The sequence below is a fragment of the Python bivittatus genome, unplaced genomic scaffold, assembly GCF_059951505.1.
Source record: "Python bivittatus isolate LINGU-HERP-01145 unplaced genomic scaffold, Pbiv_v1 ctg000080_np1212, whole genome shotgun sequence".
Taxonomy (NCBI): Eukaryota; Metazoa; Chordata; class Lepidosauria; order Squamata; family Pythonidae; genus Python; species Python bivittatus.
Window position 1 is genome coordinate 57,805,673 of NW_028277035.1, and position 17,402 is coordinate 57,823,074.

General features: G+C 40.5%; 1 protein-coding gene across 3 annotated transcripts in view; it reads right to left on the bottom strand.

The window, feature by feature from the left end:
• The window catches only part of TKT (transketolase), a 32,322-nt gene extending 15,204 nt beyond the window's left edge, over positions 1-17,118 (bottom strand). Inside the window, exons 1-5 of one of the 3 annotated variants that reach the window (XM_088134183.1) lie at positions 16,904-16,982; positions 11,830-11,875; positions 10,246-10,363; positions 9,320-9,433; positions 7,516-7,613 (exon numbers count right to left, since the gene is read on the bottom strand). In XM_088134183.1, the coding sequence (XP_087990309.1) occupies positions 7,516-7,613; positions 9,320-9,433; positions 10,246-10,329 (296 nt within the window). In that variant the 5' untranslated portion in view covers positions 10,330-10,363; positions 11,830-11,875; positions 16,904-16,982. Of the gene's footprint in view, positions 1-7,515; positions 7,614-9,319; positions 9,434-10,245; positions 10,364-11,829; positions 11,876-16,003; positions 16,806-16,903 lie in introns of those variants that run through there. The other 2 variants (XM_088134182.1, XM_088134181.1) reach the window with 2 other exon arrangements.
• Positions 17,119-17,402: the final 284 nt, after the last annotated feature.

Genomic DNA, 17,402 nt, shown 5'->3' on the forward strand with positions numbered 1-17,402 from the left:
AGAGGGTGACTCACCGGATGTCCTTCCTCAATCCTGGTATGTGAGAGAGTTACTTCTATAATGGGAGGTATTTTAGAGTTATGTAGCTAGAACGCTTGCCTTCCTTAGAAGACAAAACTGATGGCTCCCAAACACCAGTTTACCAAAAAAAGGAAAAATAGAGAAGGTAAATGCAGTGCTCTGGCTAAACCACAAAATAGTGCTAGTCTGCTACAAATAAAAGAAAACTTGCCCCGACTGTGTGTAAACTTGCAATAAACATTTGTTTAACTACTTGAAAACTACCTTGGGGCTCTGGTCTTATCAACCAAGGGTATTATGGAAGTAACCCAGCTTACAATTAATTTTAATTCTATAACATAAATCCGTAGTTTATAGCCTTATACCAGTTTTGCAAATTCCAGAAAATGGTTTTTCCTGCTTAATCCATCAGAAACAAGCTATGTAACCTTCACAGTATTCCACTTTGGCAGGGCTACTAAATCTGGGCTGCAACCACTAGATGGCAGCAAAGAGATGCAGAAAAATCTAATTCTTCCCTGCAATCTGGTAGCCATCTGGATTTTGACACCCAGGACCTAGCAGCTCTACTTTGGGGGAGTTCCACTTTTGTGCCAAAACCTGCCTTGATCAGTCATTTTTTAATATCATATTTATTACTTTTCTTAAAAATGGCTTATTCAAATTTTTAAAAATCAATTCAAACCATTCAAACATTCCTATATATAGTGCGTCTTATTTAGACGAACAAGTATATGATTGGGTCAGTCATAAGAAGATACTTTGGGAAGGTGCCTGTATCTTAGAAGCAGAGACAGGAAATGCCGTTGATCAGATGGTGTTCTCATACACACACACACAGGCACATACAGTACATTATTAACCATAACAGTAAGGGGAGTCACAACAGCATATAGGGGTTGAACTAGGAATGGGGAGACCCAGCAGTCTACTCTCAGCTGCAGATGTGAACTGGGTGACCTTGGGCCAATCACTCTCAAACCAATCAACCTCATAGGGTGGTTGTTGTAGGGGAAAATGGGAGGAGAGATTAATAGGTATGCTGTATAAATTCCTGTATGAAAGGCAGGATATAAATCAAACAAACAAAGCAAGCAAGCAATAAATTCATCTCTATAGCAAAAGCTCAATTATGCTAAGGATCCTTAATGATGTGTGAAACAAGCACCACAAATCTCTCTCTGGGTTAGTCGGAAGTAAAGTTTTATTGGAAGCATTTGCAAAGGCTGGTGGGCTTCATTGCAAATAAGAAGCCACACCCACATACACACTCCGGCCTAATTATATACATTCCCAATCGCAAGTCCCTCCCCTTTTCCCCATTGGCTAAGGTACTCAGGGTGTACAGTCTTTCCGGCCGCTCTATGATTTCTTCCTGGTCCCTCCCACCTCATCTATGGTAATTGCTCAAGGTTTCAGCTAATTGCATTATACTGATAAAGATTGCTCCAAATTAATTTGCATTTACATTGTCCCACACAAGGAGACAACTTCCTCTCCATCTGCCACTATTTGATAACCATAACACTTAACACTACTTCCTTATCTCTCACACAGCTGCACTCTTAGCATGCTCAAGCTACTATTTCTTTGTCAATAATAACATATTTTATCCATCTCTCACAATGAGGAATGACCCCAAAATTTTGCCCTATGAGGACATTTATTTTAATTCAGTTCTGACAATAATAGAAACAAGTTGTGGTCAAATATAATTCAGCTCTGCCCAGGGATTAGAGTCCTGACCATTTGTGAAGAAATCAATGAAGGGCATCAAGAATAATTAGAAATCTGCATTATTTCCTACTTACAACCCCCATCTTATAATAACACCAATGAATATTTACAGAGAGGTTATGATACGTTGATGTCAATTAGAGAAGAAAACCTTAGGAAATAAGGGGTTCTAAAGATGATTTTAAAGCTAGGCTGCCTGTTAAAGCACCATCACAGTGACTCAGCAAAACGATTGAGAAACTGTAGCTCTTCCACAGAACAAGCACAGCTTACTTCCTCATTTCGGTATGCCAAATTGTATCTGTATTTCCTCCTAGTAGAGAAATGACACCTTTAATTTTGTCCCTCCAAAACAGATACAATGCTAATTGCCTGGCACTGGTTTTAACAAGTAGCACTGCTGTGACATTCTTTCCATTCAAAGAATGCTTTAATCTTTCCCTCCTTTTATTGTCATCCAAATGAAAACCCCTCTCAGCTACTAGAAGCACCACCCTTCCTGGTTATCAGATAAACATTCCTCTCTCCTCTGGGGCAATTCTTGCCTCTAAAAAGCAAAAAAAAAAAAAAAGGACTCCATGCATTAACTCCTCAGCAGCTCAGGCAGCCAGGGTAGAGGGACAATTCCAGAAGCAGGAAAGAAGGAAGATCACAGCTTGGGCAACAGACAGGGAGGACGTGTGGCCCCCTAGCGCCCTAGGGAGGACCCAGGGCAGGGAGTCCAGGAGCCAGAGCAGGGAAGAGGGCACAGCTAGTGAGGGGATGTCCACATAGCCTCTTGGTAGACACCAGAGAGACCACTTGTACGATGCCATTAGAAAGGATGTCAGGGATGAAATTGGGAGAAGCTTGAGGGACTGATGGGGGCTGGAGAGCGGGGGAAGGATTATAGTAGTGACAGGCACAGGAAATATGATTAGAAGTGGGGTGGGCATTACAATGGAAGAGCTATAGGAAATTTGGTTTCAACCCTCTCTTCTGGTCTCCCAGACTCAACCCAGGTTCTGGATACAGAATCACTGAAGGCTTCAGTCTGAGGTTGGTTTGGCTGAATGCCAAGCCCATATGTAATAAAACCCTGCTGTTCTAGAATGTAGGGGTGGAGGAAACACTTGGATGGGCAAGAATGGAGGGCTTCCTTTATCTCAGATCTCCCCAGCCAGGTTTCAGGAGGTACAGCAGCCTCAACACCAAGGCTAGGGACAAGGGGCAGCAAACATATTCTATAAGAACCTGATACTGGTCAGGTGTATCATTCCTCAGGTGGTCCTATTTGTTAACTGGGGCTACTGCTCATGTACTGGCCCACATTGTACAGCAAGCTTCCTTCCCAAGCTGCTTGAACCAATTGCCAGGCTGATGGTGGATTCACCTAGGCTTTGTGTACTCAGGGGTGGGGTCTGGAGCTGCTATGATCTGGGCTTGTCCCAGGTGATCATGGCCCTAATCCACACTAGGGACTATGAACTACATTTCAACTTGCAGCAACCAATATGTTTATTATTGATTTTATTAAATCAATTTATATGGCTACCTATCTCAAGTACATGACTCTGGGCAGCTCACAACATTAAAATAAATAAAAAATATATACAAATACAAAATAAAACAAAGAATAAACACACAGCCGCCAGAGAATCATACAAAAGCCTTCAACATAACCAGGAGACAAGCTCTGTCACACTCCTAGGGCCCAGCTTGAGCACAGAAGCAGGTTTTCAAGGCCTTGCAAAAGGCCAGCAGGGTTGGGGCCAACCTAATCTCCAAAGGAATGATATTCCAGAGGGCAGGCGCCATGGTAGAAAAGGCTCTCCTATGGGGCCCTGCCAGCAGACACTTCTTGGCTGATGATAGTTGTAGTATGCCCTTCCTGCCAGATCAGACAGGATGGGTAAAAACACCTGGGACAGGACAGTACTGTAAGTAACCTGGCTCCAAGCAATTTATGGCTTTAAAGGTAACTACCAGCACCTTGAATTGCACTTGGAAGCAAATTGTTATTGATGGTTGATTAGATTTAAATCAATCCTTTGCTATGGCCAAATAATTGGCCACCTTGAGGATCACAGCCACCACCAAATTCCAAAGGGGGGGACAGACCCATTAAGATGGTCTGCCCCAAGAACCTTGTGGAACCAACTACAGTGGTACCTTGGGTCACGAACGCTTCCGTTCACGACCAATTCGGGTCACGAACAGCTCCGTTCGCAAAATTTTGCCTCCGTTCGCAAACGCCGGATTGGGTGACGAACAGGATCCACGGCCATTTTCCCTCCCGTGACATGTGGTTGTGGCTTCCTGTAGGGAGGGGGACTCTCCCTCCAAGCAATAACCGCCTCTCCACCTGCCTTCCTGTCCTCCACGCCAGAAGTTGCATCGACCAAGGTTAGCGTTCTCTCTCTTCGTGCTGTACTTTGTGTCATATTTTTGTGGTTTAAAAAAAAAAAACATATGGTTCAGAACGAATTAACCGTAATTACATTGAACCTTATGGGGAAATTTGATTCGGGACGCGACCAAAATTGGTTGGTGACCAAATTCGGAGGGGTCAGAACGGATTAACCGTATTTACATTGAACCTTATGGGGAAATTTGATTCGGGTCGCGACCAATTTGGGTCGCGATCAGAGTCATGGAACGAATTCAGTTTGTGAACCGAGGTACCACTGTAGTTTCCAGTGGAGATGGGGGAATCTTCCAGGGTAATGGTTAGCATTGCTCCCAAGCAGCCTGTAATTCAAAGTGTTTCAGCAAGTGAAGTGCCTGAGCAATGCTGGCAAAAGACAAAGAGTAAAGATGACTAGACGTGGCTCAAGTTTGAGCCTACACTGTGGTGGTTAGAACAATGAAGCATCAGTGCCTGTCTGTACCTATTGCTTCAGCAAAATGCTGTCTTATTTAATGTGACCAAAGCCCAGTATCTTAGAATTACTGTTGGCAGAGAAACTTGTATTCCATCTAAGGTGGAGGCTGTGACCAGGAAAACCTTTAGCCACCTCATCTGGTGTGCCAGTTGCAACTTTTCCCAGACCAGGAAGTAGTGACAACAGTGACTTATGTTCTTGTCATCTGTCGATTAGACTCCTGCAATTTGTTCTGCAAGGATGTCCTTAAAGATGACCTGGGAACTAGAACTGGCACAAAATGTCGTTGCCTGACCCCCTGCTGACTGGTGTTAACCAGTTCAGTAGAGTAACACCTATACTTTGGATACATTTTTAGTTGCCAGTAGGCTTCCAAGCCCAATTGTTACTTACAAAACCTATTTGTTGAGACTATCTTCTCCAGAAACAATCTGCCCAGCCAGTACATGGCATTGAGGAGGCAGCCCTGTAGAAGCCCTGTAGAAGCATCTTCCTATTAGCAATCCCCTTACTTTGGAACAGCTTGCCTCCCCAAGTTCAGAATGGCCTCCACCCTGTTAAAATTTAGGAAATCTGTAAGAGCATTGCTTTCCGCTGGGTCTTTGGTGTGAAACACCCCACTTAAGTGGCCAGCAATGGTAGGACTTTTTCAAAATTGCAAGCTGCCTAGAGTCTTGAGAATAGGAGACATACAATTCACTACAATATATTATTATACTATTACAAATATAATGCATATTATGTTATTATAATATAATATATTAATTATTCCATTACCTACCACAAACAAGTGTGGGACGACTTTGAACTCCAACAATGTGTACAGAATCTTGCAGGGCTGCAGTATTTGTTTAATTAATTTGTTATATTAATATATTATTCATGTACAATAAAGCAATTATCAGCCCTACTTCAAAGGAAAAAGGGCATGCTTCTCAAAAGCTTTGAAGATAATAGCCTGTTATACTTTGGGTTGGGAAGAAATACTCCCTCCAGGTTTGTCTTTTAATATAGTAAAAGGTTTGTTTACTTGGCATGAATCATCTGGAGATCATGTTCAAAGGAAGCATACATTATTTTCTCTCCACCTTTATTACAAAATGATAAAGATTATCAGGCCTGTGTGTAGTGACTGAGCTTCACTTTCATGAAGAGCTTTGTACTGTGGAGGTAACAGGATTCCCTTGACCAAAGCGGTTACAAGATTCAACTTAACAAGGCAATTCATTATCCCCAAACCACTTGGGTCATTCCTTTGGGAAAAGGTGAATTTTAGACTAGCCAAAGTATTTTCACACTGAACAGCTTTGGTCAGCACATGCCAAAGCTGCCCACTCTGGAAGACCAGGGGAGGGAGCACAGCAATGCTGAAGCATCTCAGTCTGAAAGCACTTTGGCCAAAACTCCAGGAAAGGGTTCCTCTACAGCCTCTATATGATTGCTTTATTTCACTGTTCGAAGTAAGGAGACCATATTGCTCCATAAAGAACTTAAAGGGAATTCTTTGCTCAAAACTTTGGCAAAGCAGGTACCCTTTGATGTTCTGCATAATCCTACATATTGTATCTACTACTGGTAGGTGCAGCAAAGGTTAGAGTGCTAATGTGAAGCCAGCATTATTTAAGGCAGATGTTGCTATTGCAAGTATTGGTTGGAACAAAACTGACTTCTTTTTTCTGGCAGAACTTCCATACTAAACTGGTTGAAATTCAAAAGTCCTGTCCTTCTTGTGGAAAAGGCATCACCAATTTTAATATACTCACACAGAGTAAATAAGTTGGCAACCTCAGATGATCTTCTCACAGCATTAGCATTTCATGAATTAAAGCAAATTACAAGCGGTAGTTTGGATGCATGCATATTTTTTCCATTTTTAGAAGGCTGCATTGCTTCTACCAAGATTTGTCAATCTGCCCAAACATCAGTATACAAATTATATACAGGTGTGTGTGGGTGTAACATGAATACACTAAAATGGCAGAAGAAATTAAAAATATTTGCAGCTTAAGCTCAGTTAAGTTACAAACTTACCAAATGCTAGCTACCCTCAGCATTGTATGGAAATGGCAAACAAACAACAATGATAAGCAGAAAAACATTTTCTATCACCGGTCAAGACTATATTAAGACTAGCCAATCATTGTTCAAAGAAATGCTTTCAAGCTAGTTAAATGTACAGTTTAAAATTACATCTACTCAACACTGTTATATTTTCCAGTGCAGACATGCCTTTAGATATCCATTTTCTTTTATAACACGTGAAGAGTTTCATGCCAATAATGATTTATTGCCAAACATTCCTTCCCTTGAGCAATCAAAGCTCTATTATTTCTCCACACCCACTTTTGTTCTACATTGTTCTACATTGTCATGTTTCCATAACAGCTTTTGAACAAAAGTCCTATCAAGACTGCTTTTGCCTAAACCATGTCATTTTACAATTAATACTAACATTCCTACAGAAATACAATATATCTGGACAGAGAAAGAGAAAAAAATATCATTGCAATCTGAGGACTGCATGCTAGCTTTAGCATTTCTATGTTCTGTAATCAAATTAAGAGCAAAGCCATCCCAGTATTCACAGAGATAATTGGTTAAGAAGAACTGATATATATTAATCATAGTTTCCATATTAAAACAACAAGTAACCAAGAGTTAATAGAAAACTTTGAAGTTTGTTCATTCATGCAACTGAAAAGGAGCTGCAGGCAGGCCTAAAAGGCTCATTCAAATTTCTACTATTCAAAATGTTACCATTATCTGCAATTTTAGAAATAAATCTAAAAGTGGAAGTGGACTATGAAAGAAAACATCATTACTGATCATAAGGCAGTTACACTCCATTTTTATTCAATTTCATGCAGTTTAGGCAAGTTAAAAATAAAATTACCTGGCTTTGTCAAAGTATTTCCCTGTATAAGCCATACCACATGCAGCACCCAATCCTTGGCCAAGTGATCCAGTAGCCACATCAGTGAAAGCTTGTTTCTAAAAAACAAGAAGGCAACAATACAACAAACAGAACCCCCAATTTACAAATACTAAGACTTTGATCCTTTGCCATGAATACTTGATGAATATTTATAGTTCTATTTTCTGCCAATATTATATAATATACTAACAGAATATATTTATTAATAAGTATAATAAAAAAACAGGCCAGTTGCACTCGTCATACTCCTATATTATCATGAACTAAGAGGAGTTAGACTGATGAAAGCAGCACTGTGGTGTTGCAACACAAGCCCTGCTTCTTTTCTGTATGTATTGCGGCTTTGCATGCATACTCAAAAGGGGCAGAGTTTGTACTGCAATTTCACAATGCTGTTTTGCAGATGATGCTGGACAAAGCAGAACAAAGCTGAGGTACATCTTCTTGTGTTAGTTCTTCCACATAGAAACAGGATTATAGGCAGTGCTCGACCTACGACCATTCGAAGTGACAACACTGCTGAACAAATGAAGGTTATGACTTCCACATAGAAATGGGATTATAGGTAGTCTTTGACCTATGACCATTCGAAGTTACAACACTGCTGAACAAATGAAGGTTATGACTGGTCCTTGGAGTTCCGACTGTTCCAGCACCCCTACAGTCACGTGATTGTGATCTGGACGCATGGCAACTGGTTCACACTTATGATCAGTTGCAGCACCTCACGATCACATGATCTCCACTTGCAACACTCCCTGCTGGCTCCCCTAGAAAGTCAATGGGGAACCTGGCAGGGAAGGCTGCAAGTCACTGGGGTAAGTCTCCCCCACCTGCGCACCCTCGCCCAACCCCTCTGTACTCATGCCACACCAGCCACTCACACACCCTCACACACCCTCCTTGACCCATGCTACACCCTCGTGCACACTCCATGACGCTCTCACGCACCCCCTTGCACCCTCATCACACCCCTCACTCCTTCCTCCACCCAGCAGCAGTTAGTTATCTGCCAGGACTTGCAACTTCCTGCCAGCTTCTCCACTGACTTTTGTTGTGGGAAGCTGGCAGGAGGCTGCATTGCCTAATGACCGTAGGATTCAGTTAATGATGGCAACCAGGACTGTATTTATACAGCTGCATGAAACTTTACGACCGCATTGCTTAGCAACGGAAATTCCGGTCCCAGTTGCCATCATAAGTTGAGGACTACCTGTATCCCAAAGATCAAACTAGATTAAACAATGACAGTATATAGAGGGAATAAAAACATCAGGAATCATGTAGTAGGGCTACCATACCTGGACTGCAAAACCATGCAGTGGCAGCAAAGTAATACAGAAAACCCTAACTCAGCCTGAACCCTAAATAAGAGAGTTTGACAATGGCCAACTTGGCATTGTAGCAATTCACACCATTTGCTTACTGACATTACTATGAAATTGATGTAAATGATGTCATTTGTGTTCTGGTGTTATCAAGTAAATTATGTAAATTGCCATGACATACTTTATTTAACATACATTTGCAAATAACAAGAACCTCTTCTCCACAATTAGTCCATTAAAACAAGGTTTTGCAATAGTCTTTTCTATTTGCTTTAATTTACTGAAAATTCCTTAATTTCCCTTATTTACAAACCACTTTTGCATTTGTGAATTAATTTTTATTGGCCAAAATTACTATACATAGAGATAGAAACTTCTGTAAAAGTCACTGAAACTTCAGTTTATAAGGAGACTCTGTTTTCTAAAACACTTACGGGCACAGGATGGCCTTCCAAAATGGAATCAATCTTTCTCAGGTTCAGCAACTCTGATTCCTGAATGAAGCCTGCCTCAGCCCAAACAGCATACAAGATTGGTGCTGCATGACCCTATAAGCAAAAGCAAAACTCTAGGATTTACAGAACATCTTAAGAAGAATGAAACATGAAACAACTATATCACATTAATGATTAGAATAATCTGCAAAACAATATACAAAAGCCACAGATGGCACATTTCCTGTCCGGTAGGCTAGTTTAGAAGAAGTTTGAAAAAGGGAAAGTAAACTAATAACCAAAGGAAAGGGCAGTGGCTTGATAGAAAATGAGCACAGTAGTTCTAGAAATCATGATGAAATATACAGGAAACAGGAACAGAAAAACAATATCAGTGTGAGAGTGGAAAGCCTATCTAGAGTTAATGAGCAATAAAGGAAATTAACAGTGGAGACAGCATCTGTAACAGCAAAGATGGTTGATTCAAAAGCAGCTCAGGAGAAGATAATGGCCTAATCATGCATTTTATTTTTACACAGAATCCCATATAATTCTTAATATAAAATCCATGAAACTTCCGATTTGTTTATTTATTTCTCTTCAAAAGGAATAAGACTATTCCTAATCTTTTCAGCAACAATGAATTGCCAGAGAAATGTAAAGGTCACTCAGTTTGCCTCATATGAACTGGATTACGGGATGGCTAATTTTTCTGGATTTGAATGAATGCCCAAAGAGATCAATAAAGTTTTGGTGCAAAAAATCCAGAAGTCAGTGCAGAAATGTTTTCATGTTGTTTATACCATTATATAAAAATTCTGCAGAGGAATTTATTTTCCTCCACTAATGTTAAGAAATTGAATCTTCAATCAAAACTACCCTTTAGAAAACTGGGAAAATACTGCATAAGAAGTTCTAGCTCTCACCTTGGAGAGAATAAATCGGTCATTGCTGGCATGTCTGGGATCCTGTGGTTTATACCTCATAGTGTGAAAAAACAGCACGGACATAATTTCGGCAGCACTGCAACATGATGTGGGGTGGCTGGAAGTCAAAGTACATAAAATATTACAACAGCGGTTTCTTGTCAAGTAACATTCCATAACTGAAATACCAGCATGCTCATTTTCTAGTCTTCTGCTAGAAAATATGTCACATGAAGTATGGATTAGTGCTATCTTAAGTGAATGCAGATTGTTTTCTTTTATCTAAAATATATATTTAAATATTACCTTTATTAACAGGATAGACAGAAGCACACTTCTCTTTTTTAAGTGCCATCAGAATCAGCAATTGCTATGTTAATGAAGTCTACCTAATAAATAGTTGAACTTGTTTTCTGTAATATTTTAAGTAGGGGAAATCCTCTTCTCTTTTAAAGAACACAACAATCCCTAACAATATATAAATATTTTACAGTGATAGATACCTATACATGCATACTTTTTCATTTAAAAACTATTTAATTCTCCAGTTGCTTTCCAGGAAAAGCATAGCAAAAGAGGCTTGCAAAAGATATACCCGGTATGAATATATTCTCTCACTTTCTAAACTCTATCTCCGTTTTAAACATTATCACCATTTACATATTTATTTCCTTACATTTACAGTATTCTTGCAGTTGCACCCCACCAGGTCTCCAGCTGTTGGAAACACTGGCCAACAGTAATGCCTTTCCTTATCATCTTTCATCTGCATTACTGCAACTCAGTGTACATTGAGCAACCCCTGACAGTGATTTGGAAACTGCAGTTGACACAAAAATGCAGTGGCCCACATGTTGATTGGGAAGAACTGAAACAGTACAGTGACACCAATTTTGCAGAAGCTACATTAATTGCCAGCTGGCTTCTATGTCCAATTCAAGTACTAGTTATTTTCTATGAAGCCTTTTATGGCTTGGGTCCTCATTACCTTCAGAATTGTCTGCTCCAGTTAAAATCTACCTCTCCAATAACTTCTGCTGGAAAGGCATGCTGCAGATTGCAGATTTATTTGTTGTGTATAAAATAAATACTTCAATACATGTTTGTAATGATTCAATGTAACTGCAGATCAGCTAGTGGATTTAAATATTACTCTGTACTGTCTTAGTAAAATACCCTATTTATAGAATAAAGTCAACTATACCACATAGTATAATTTCATTTCTTTTACTTGTTAGCATTTTAACACTACAAAAATCAAATGTATGTTATACAAGTCACGTGACATTAACATAACTCTGTAAAATATGTTTGTGATCATGATATCAATTATATATTATATCCTAAGGCTAATCCCTTTATAAGCATCACACATGCTAATAATTTTGAAACACATGCAGACACGTTTGAAACACATGAAGTAAAGATTAGTGTTCATCCCTTGGTAAGTACTTGCACAACAGGAATTCGATTTAAGACAGGGATCATCACGTATTAGTAAAGTATATTTATACATGGCGGTTAATCAATAATCCTGACATGCTTAATGCCCACTTCTTAAATCTTATAAATTTTATACTTAACCATCTTTCTAAAGAACTGCTGCTCTGGGGAAAAGGTTTTAACAAACCTATTGGTGAACAAGTAGAAGGAAAGAAATATAGATTAAAACAGTTTACAAAAAAAATCAGGCAACAGATACTATTCAGGGCCAGTATCAACTCTTAAAAATTAATATATTTATTCTGGCACAGGCTTTTGTGGAGTAGAGCTCACTTTTGAAGATGCACTGCTATAAGCAACTAATATAGCTCTGGACATTTATACTTTGATAATTAGATTTTTTTTATTTGACTATGGTAGAAGACTTCTACAATATTGCTAACATTTCAAATGACAGCATTATAAAGCTGAATTAATAATAAAAAGAAATACTGAAAACTAGTTAATTTACTCATTGGGAAATAAATGTTTATGTTTATAATTCTGATTACTAGGAATGCAAGTCCCATTAAATACAGTGGGCTGAACTACCGGTTCAGAATTTGATTGCAGGAAAACTGATGTAACCAAAATAAAAAAAAAAGCTATGCAATTTCTATTACCTTGTACAAGGTTTTCCAAATGAACTGAGATATTTAAAACCCATGCCTTAGAATAAATGGATTTTATTTTAGCCTCCACCCATCACTGGAACCCAGTTTATAAACCAATGTGTACTATAAGCTTTGAAACTTAATAAATCAGTTTCTTATGAAAACTATGATTTATGTATGTTCAATTTACATACGTAAAAATGAACTTTAAAAATGTAACCTACTTCTAAAGATAGGTCTTTTTGGTTCCCCCCCCCAACCCCCCAAATTATCTTAAAAGGAAATTCTCATTTAAAATACTCCTTCAATCAATTGTTCTTTTTCTCTCTGGAAAAACAACAGTCACTCAATAATCAAATTCTGTTAGTCCGAGGACACCCAAACTGTTTGCATTAACACAAAAGCACTTTCAACCCACCCAAATCAAACAGAGCTGCATACTAAGACTCCTGTTCAGCACACACTAAGCAAAAATCCACCAGATGCAGGGGAAATTTTGCTAAGACAAAAATGGCCGAGGGAAATGAAAAATAACCTGAAAGCATACAGCAAGGAATCACAACTTTTATAAGAGCTTGTATGTGCAAGTATGCATCACAAACCTGGCTCAAACTGCACACCTACGACAAGCAGCAAGTGTGCATCATTCCAGACACTAGCAGTGGAAGCAACAATGATGCCGCACCAATAAGGGCCTGACAAAAACACTGAGGCTCTGTTAAAGCCTTATCCAAGCCCCCCACCCAGTTACAGTAGGTGCTTCTAGCCACACTGAATCTCCTGAAACTCCCATATCTGTCCTGCTGGGGAGTTCTTAACTTCTCTCCCAAAGCCTTCTACCTTCAGTCCAGCTCAATCATACAAAAATTACCGATCTGTCATGTTACCTCATTAACAACAGTGGAAATCTGGCTTTAGAGAAAAAATGGATACCATTTTGATACAGCTGTTGCAACAACACATTAACAGTACAAAGTACAACCTCCTCCAAAAAAACACCATAATTCTGCTTCACAATGAGGTGGTTTTATTTTAGTAATTTCCTGTTCCTTCATTTTTCCAAGGTAACTCACCTTATTTCTCACAAGTTAAGAAATATCTTCTACAAAAGAATTGTGTCAATAGTTCAATACTATATTTTATACAGTATGCATATTTGTAATGGGAGGAGTAAAGAGGTAACAATCTACCCCTTGGCAGCTATTTCCTTGTCAAATTGCAAACTGATTAGAAGCTAAATTGCTTATTTAATCTTATCTGTAATATATATGTCCCACTTTTTCATATGAAAAATCATCACAAAACACAATACAAAAACCCTAAGGCATAGTAAGATTTTCATTTTGGAATATTAGTACTTGTACAGAATATGGTAAACAAATACATTTCAACATAGAATAATGTTTCTCTCTAATATTAAGATGTTCATCCAATTTATTTACTTTAGGAAAAGGTGAAACGGATAAGAAATATGGATGTTTCAATCTTATATTTAAAGCCTTATTTGTATATATTAAAAAACAAATACCCACTGAATGCAGTCAAAACTAGGCTTATTCCAGAACCTGCAGTCAAGAGTTGAAAATAACCTCACTCAGAACAGAAGCCTGAATAAACTGCTCATTTGGGACTGCAGGCATTTTGCTTATATCCCACTTCAAATGATTCGTAATTCTACAGGCAGTTTTCACTGAGAAACACAAAATTAGCAATAATTTAGCCTAAAACATGCACTTTTTGTATTAATTTGGTGTTCTTATGTTTCCTTCCTATTATGGATTGCAAAACATTCTGTGGACAAAGCTTTTTGTATATGGAACATGTGGTTTTAAGTAGTCCGTGCCAAAACTGAAAGATGGGTTTTGGATATTTGTTCCACAGACTGAAATGGCCAAGGGGAAGATCAGAACCCTAGCCTCTGCAATTTTTTTTTCTTTTTTAAGTTGTCAATCTAAAAAGTAACTGGCAAGGATTTATTTGGCTGAAAAGCTGTTCTGGGTAAGATGATACTGAATATTTCTCCAGATCCTTTCTATTGTTACTTAAAACACAGGGTGTTGAGCAGGTGAATGTTTTAAGCTCTTCATTAAGCAAACTGCCTCTCTCCCATTTTAATAGTTAGGCGGGAAGCTGTTGCAAAAGTTCATTGTCAGTGCTTCTCAGACAAGCTTTCTCTTCACAATGGGGTCTGAGAGAAAATGGATTTTTCACTTTTTCCAAAGAGCTGCCATGAGGAAAGGGGAAGGAAAGGGAAAATCTCACTGGATTTAAAACTTACAAGAGAAAGGGAAACATGTCAGCAGCCCAGAAAAACTTATTGCTACCATCAGTTCCTTATTAGAGTATTGTATTGGCTCATCATCTTCCTCCCTCACAAAATCAGCTTCACTCTAAAGCAAAACTGGAAGAGCCCTTCTTTAATGCCACAAGGGAGCAGGACAGGAGGACTCTGCCAGTGGGGAGGAGTGGCTGCAGAATGCATCTCCCTTTCAGGCACCAAACGGACGACAAATGTGCTGCAGAGGTTTGCATCTTAATATTATTTTGCTTTCTGGTGCTCTGTGAGGTGTTTAAAAATGCTAAATGGGAAAGAGAAGGAAATGGATTTGTACAGGAAAATTATATGTCTGCAAACTTGTGCAGGAAAGTGGATATGTGGAAAAGCTGTGTAAGTATGTGCTTATACCTCTGTAAGATGATATGAAGGCATCATCTGCCAGATCCCAGGAAGCCTAAGCAGTTATCTCACCCTGTCCACCCTCCCACCCACAGACAAAAGAAACAAAGTCAAGCTGATAGTGGATGCCCCTTGAGTTAAAAACAACTAGCTTATTTGCACCACAGTGTGAAGGGGAGGTGGATGCTAGACCAGTATCGGATCAAGCCTGACTTACTCCAACACCTGATTCCTCAGAATGACCCTACCAGGGGAATTCCAACAACCTTTGATCAAGTGGCGCCTAGCAGGGCACTCCAATGTGTGTCTCCTTGACCTCTAGAGTAGAGACTGATTGCCAAGGCAGTTTCTACACTTCAGCCATTCTTCTTCACAATGAATCTCTTACACCCAGAGGCAGCCACAGTGACCCAGATTCTGCCCCTTAGTTTTCTTTTACAACTAGCTCACAACCTGTGATGGAATGACATGGAGCTGTTACCAAAAAAGCTATCTTGGTCCTGGGAAAGTAGAAAGCATGAGAAGTCTATTCAAAACAACTCTGACTTGACTGGGTTGGATGTATGCTGAAATACAGAACAGCTTTGACATCCTTTCAAGATTGATATCAGTCCTTTAAGGTAGACCAGGAGTCTACTAGGAGTCACTAGGAGTTTAAAAAAATACTTAAGGCATTGTAACAGAATCCTCAAAGCCTGTCAAACACTTGCCAGGACTCAGATATCTTTTTAGTAACAGTTCCACATTCTCCTGACATTCCATCACACAAGCAAACAGAAACAAAATAATTAATAAATTAGATGCAACTTTGCTTTATATGTAACTTTCTCATCTGCTTTTATGCCCAAATAAGCCATCTACTGAAGCAAGTGACAGTTGAAACTGACAGTTTAAGGTTCCCAAACATTTGTTTGTTGCGGGTATTATGAAACATAAGCAACACCTAAAGTCTGTTTCAACACTATGTTGCAAAATACATTTTTACCTCACAGGCAGCCTTGAAGCTTTTGTGCAATCCAAAATCTCCTAAATTATTTATCTTATTTTTGTCCAGTTGCTGTTAAGAAAGAAGTAGTGACAGATATAAAACAAGAGATCACTAGTCCATTCTGAAAATACTGTAACTCGGCCACACTGCAAGGTGGATGATTTCTCTGAGACATACCCCATTAAATAAAATGACAGTATTGCCAGATTACAATCCAGAGATACTTGGTTTAAGGGCAAACCCACAGCTGAACTGACTGGGTAGATTTTCTGCATTAATATTTAACAATTTCCTAGATAGCTGTAAAGTTCCATTGTGGCAGAGGAATTCAAAAGAGCAATTAAAAGATGGCAACGTTTCTTTTATACATCAATACTCAGCAATCTAGATACAAGGGGGAGGGGAGGGTTTTGCAGAAGTGAGAGACAAATGTGCGTAATAGCACTATCTGGTCACAGAGACAAAACCTTACTGCTATTATTTTCAGATGCTGGATGTGTCTGATCTGCTAGGGGTGGGAATGGTGGAAAGAAAGGAAGGAAAACAGCCACACTGCTCCGAACATCTATTTGAACGAGGATGATGGCAGGGAATATCTCGCCAGGCAACGGTGCAGGCTGGTGCTCCCGTAAGGTCCTGGAGGGGGATCAAAAGGCAAAGAAGGCTTCCTTCGCCACGGCCTTTTCCGCCGCCCGCCGCCCGCGTGTAACCTGAACGGCGCCCCCACCTCTCACGCTCTTCTGCAAGGGCTGGGCAAGCCTTCTCTCCGCAGCACGTGCCAAGGGGGCGAGAGAGCGACCCAGGGGCGCGCCCGAGCGTCTGCACAGGGTCTCCCCCTCCCCAGACGCCCCGCGCCTGAGATGCCAGCCCCCCCCCCCCCAGCGCCCTTCGGCTCACCCGGAGCCGGCCACCGTGGTGGCCTTAATGGAGTTGATGCGAAGGCGATTAGCCGTGTCCTTCAGAGCCTGCAGCGTCTGCTGATCGGGCTTGTGATAATCCTCCATGGAGAAGCAGGAACGCGGCCGGCAGCGAGCTCGGGTTACAGGCAGCAGCTGGCGAGGCAGCGGGCGGCTCCGCGACTGGTGAAGGGAAGGCGGAGCCGCTCGGCCAAGTCCTGCCGGGCAGCGGGAGGGGCCGCAGAGCGCGGCCGCCTCGGCGATGGGCGGGGCCCGCCTGGCGGGAAAGCGGGCTGCGCAGCGCGGCCTCGCTTCCGGAGCGCGGTCGGTGCGGGGCCTGCCACGGCGCCGGCGGAGCGGGCGCAGGGGGACTGGGCCGGGGGAGGCCGCCGGTTTCTTTTCCGGCTGGCGTGCTTTCCCTCGCTTCCTAGCGCCTCCTGTTTTTCTCCTGGTGGGCTTTTTTGTGTGTGTATGTGGGGGATAACTTTTAAACCCGCGGG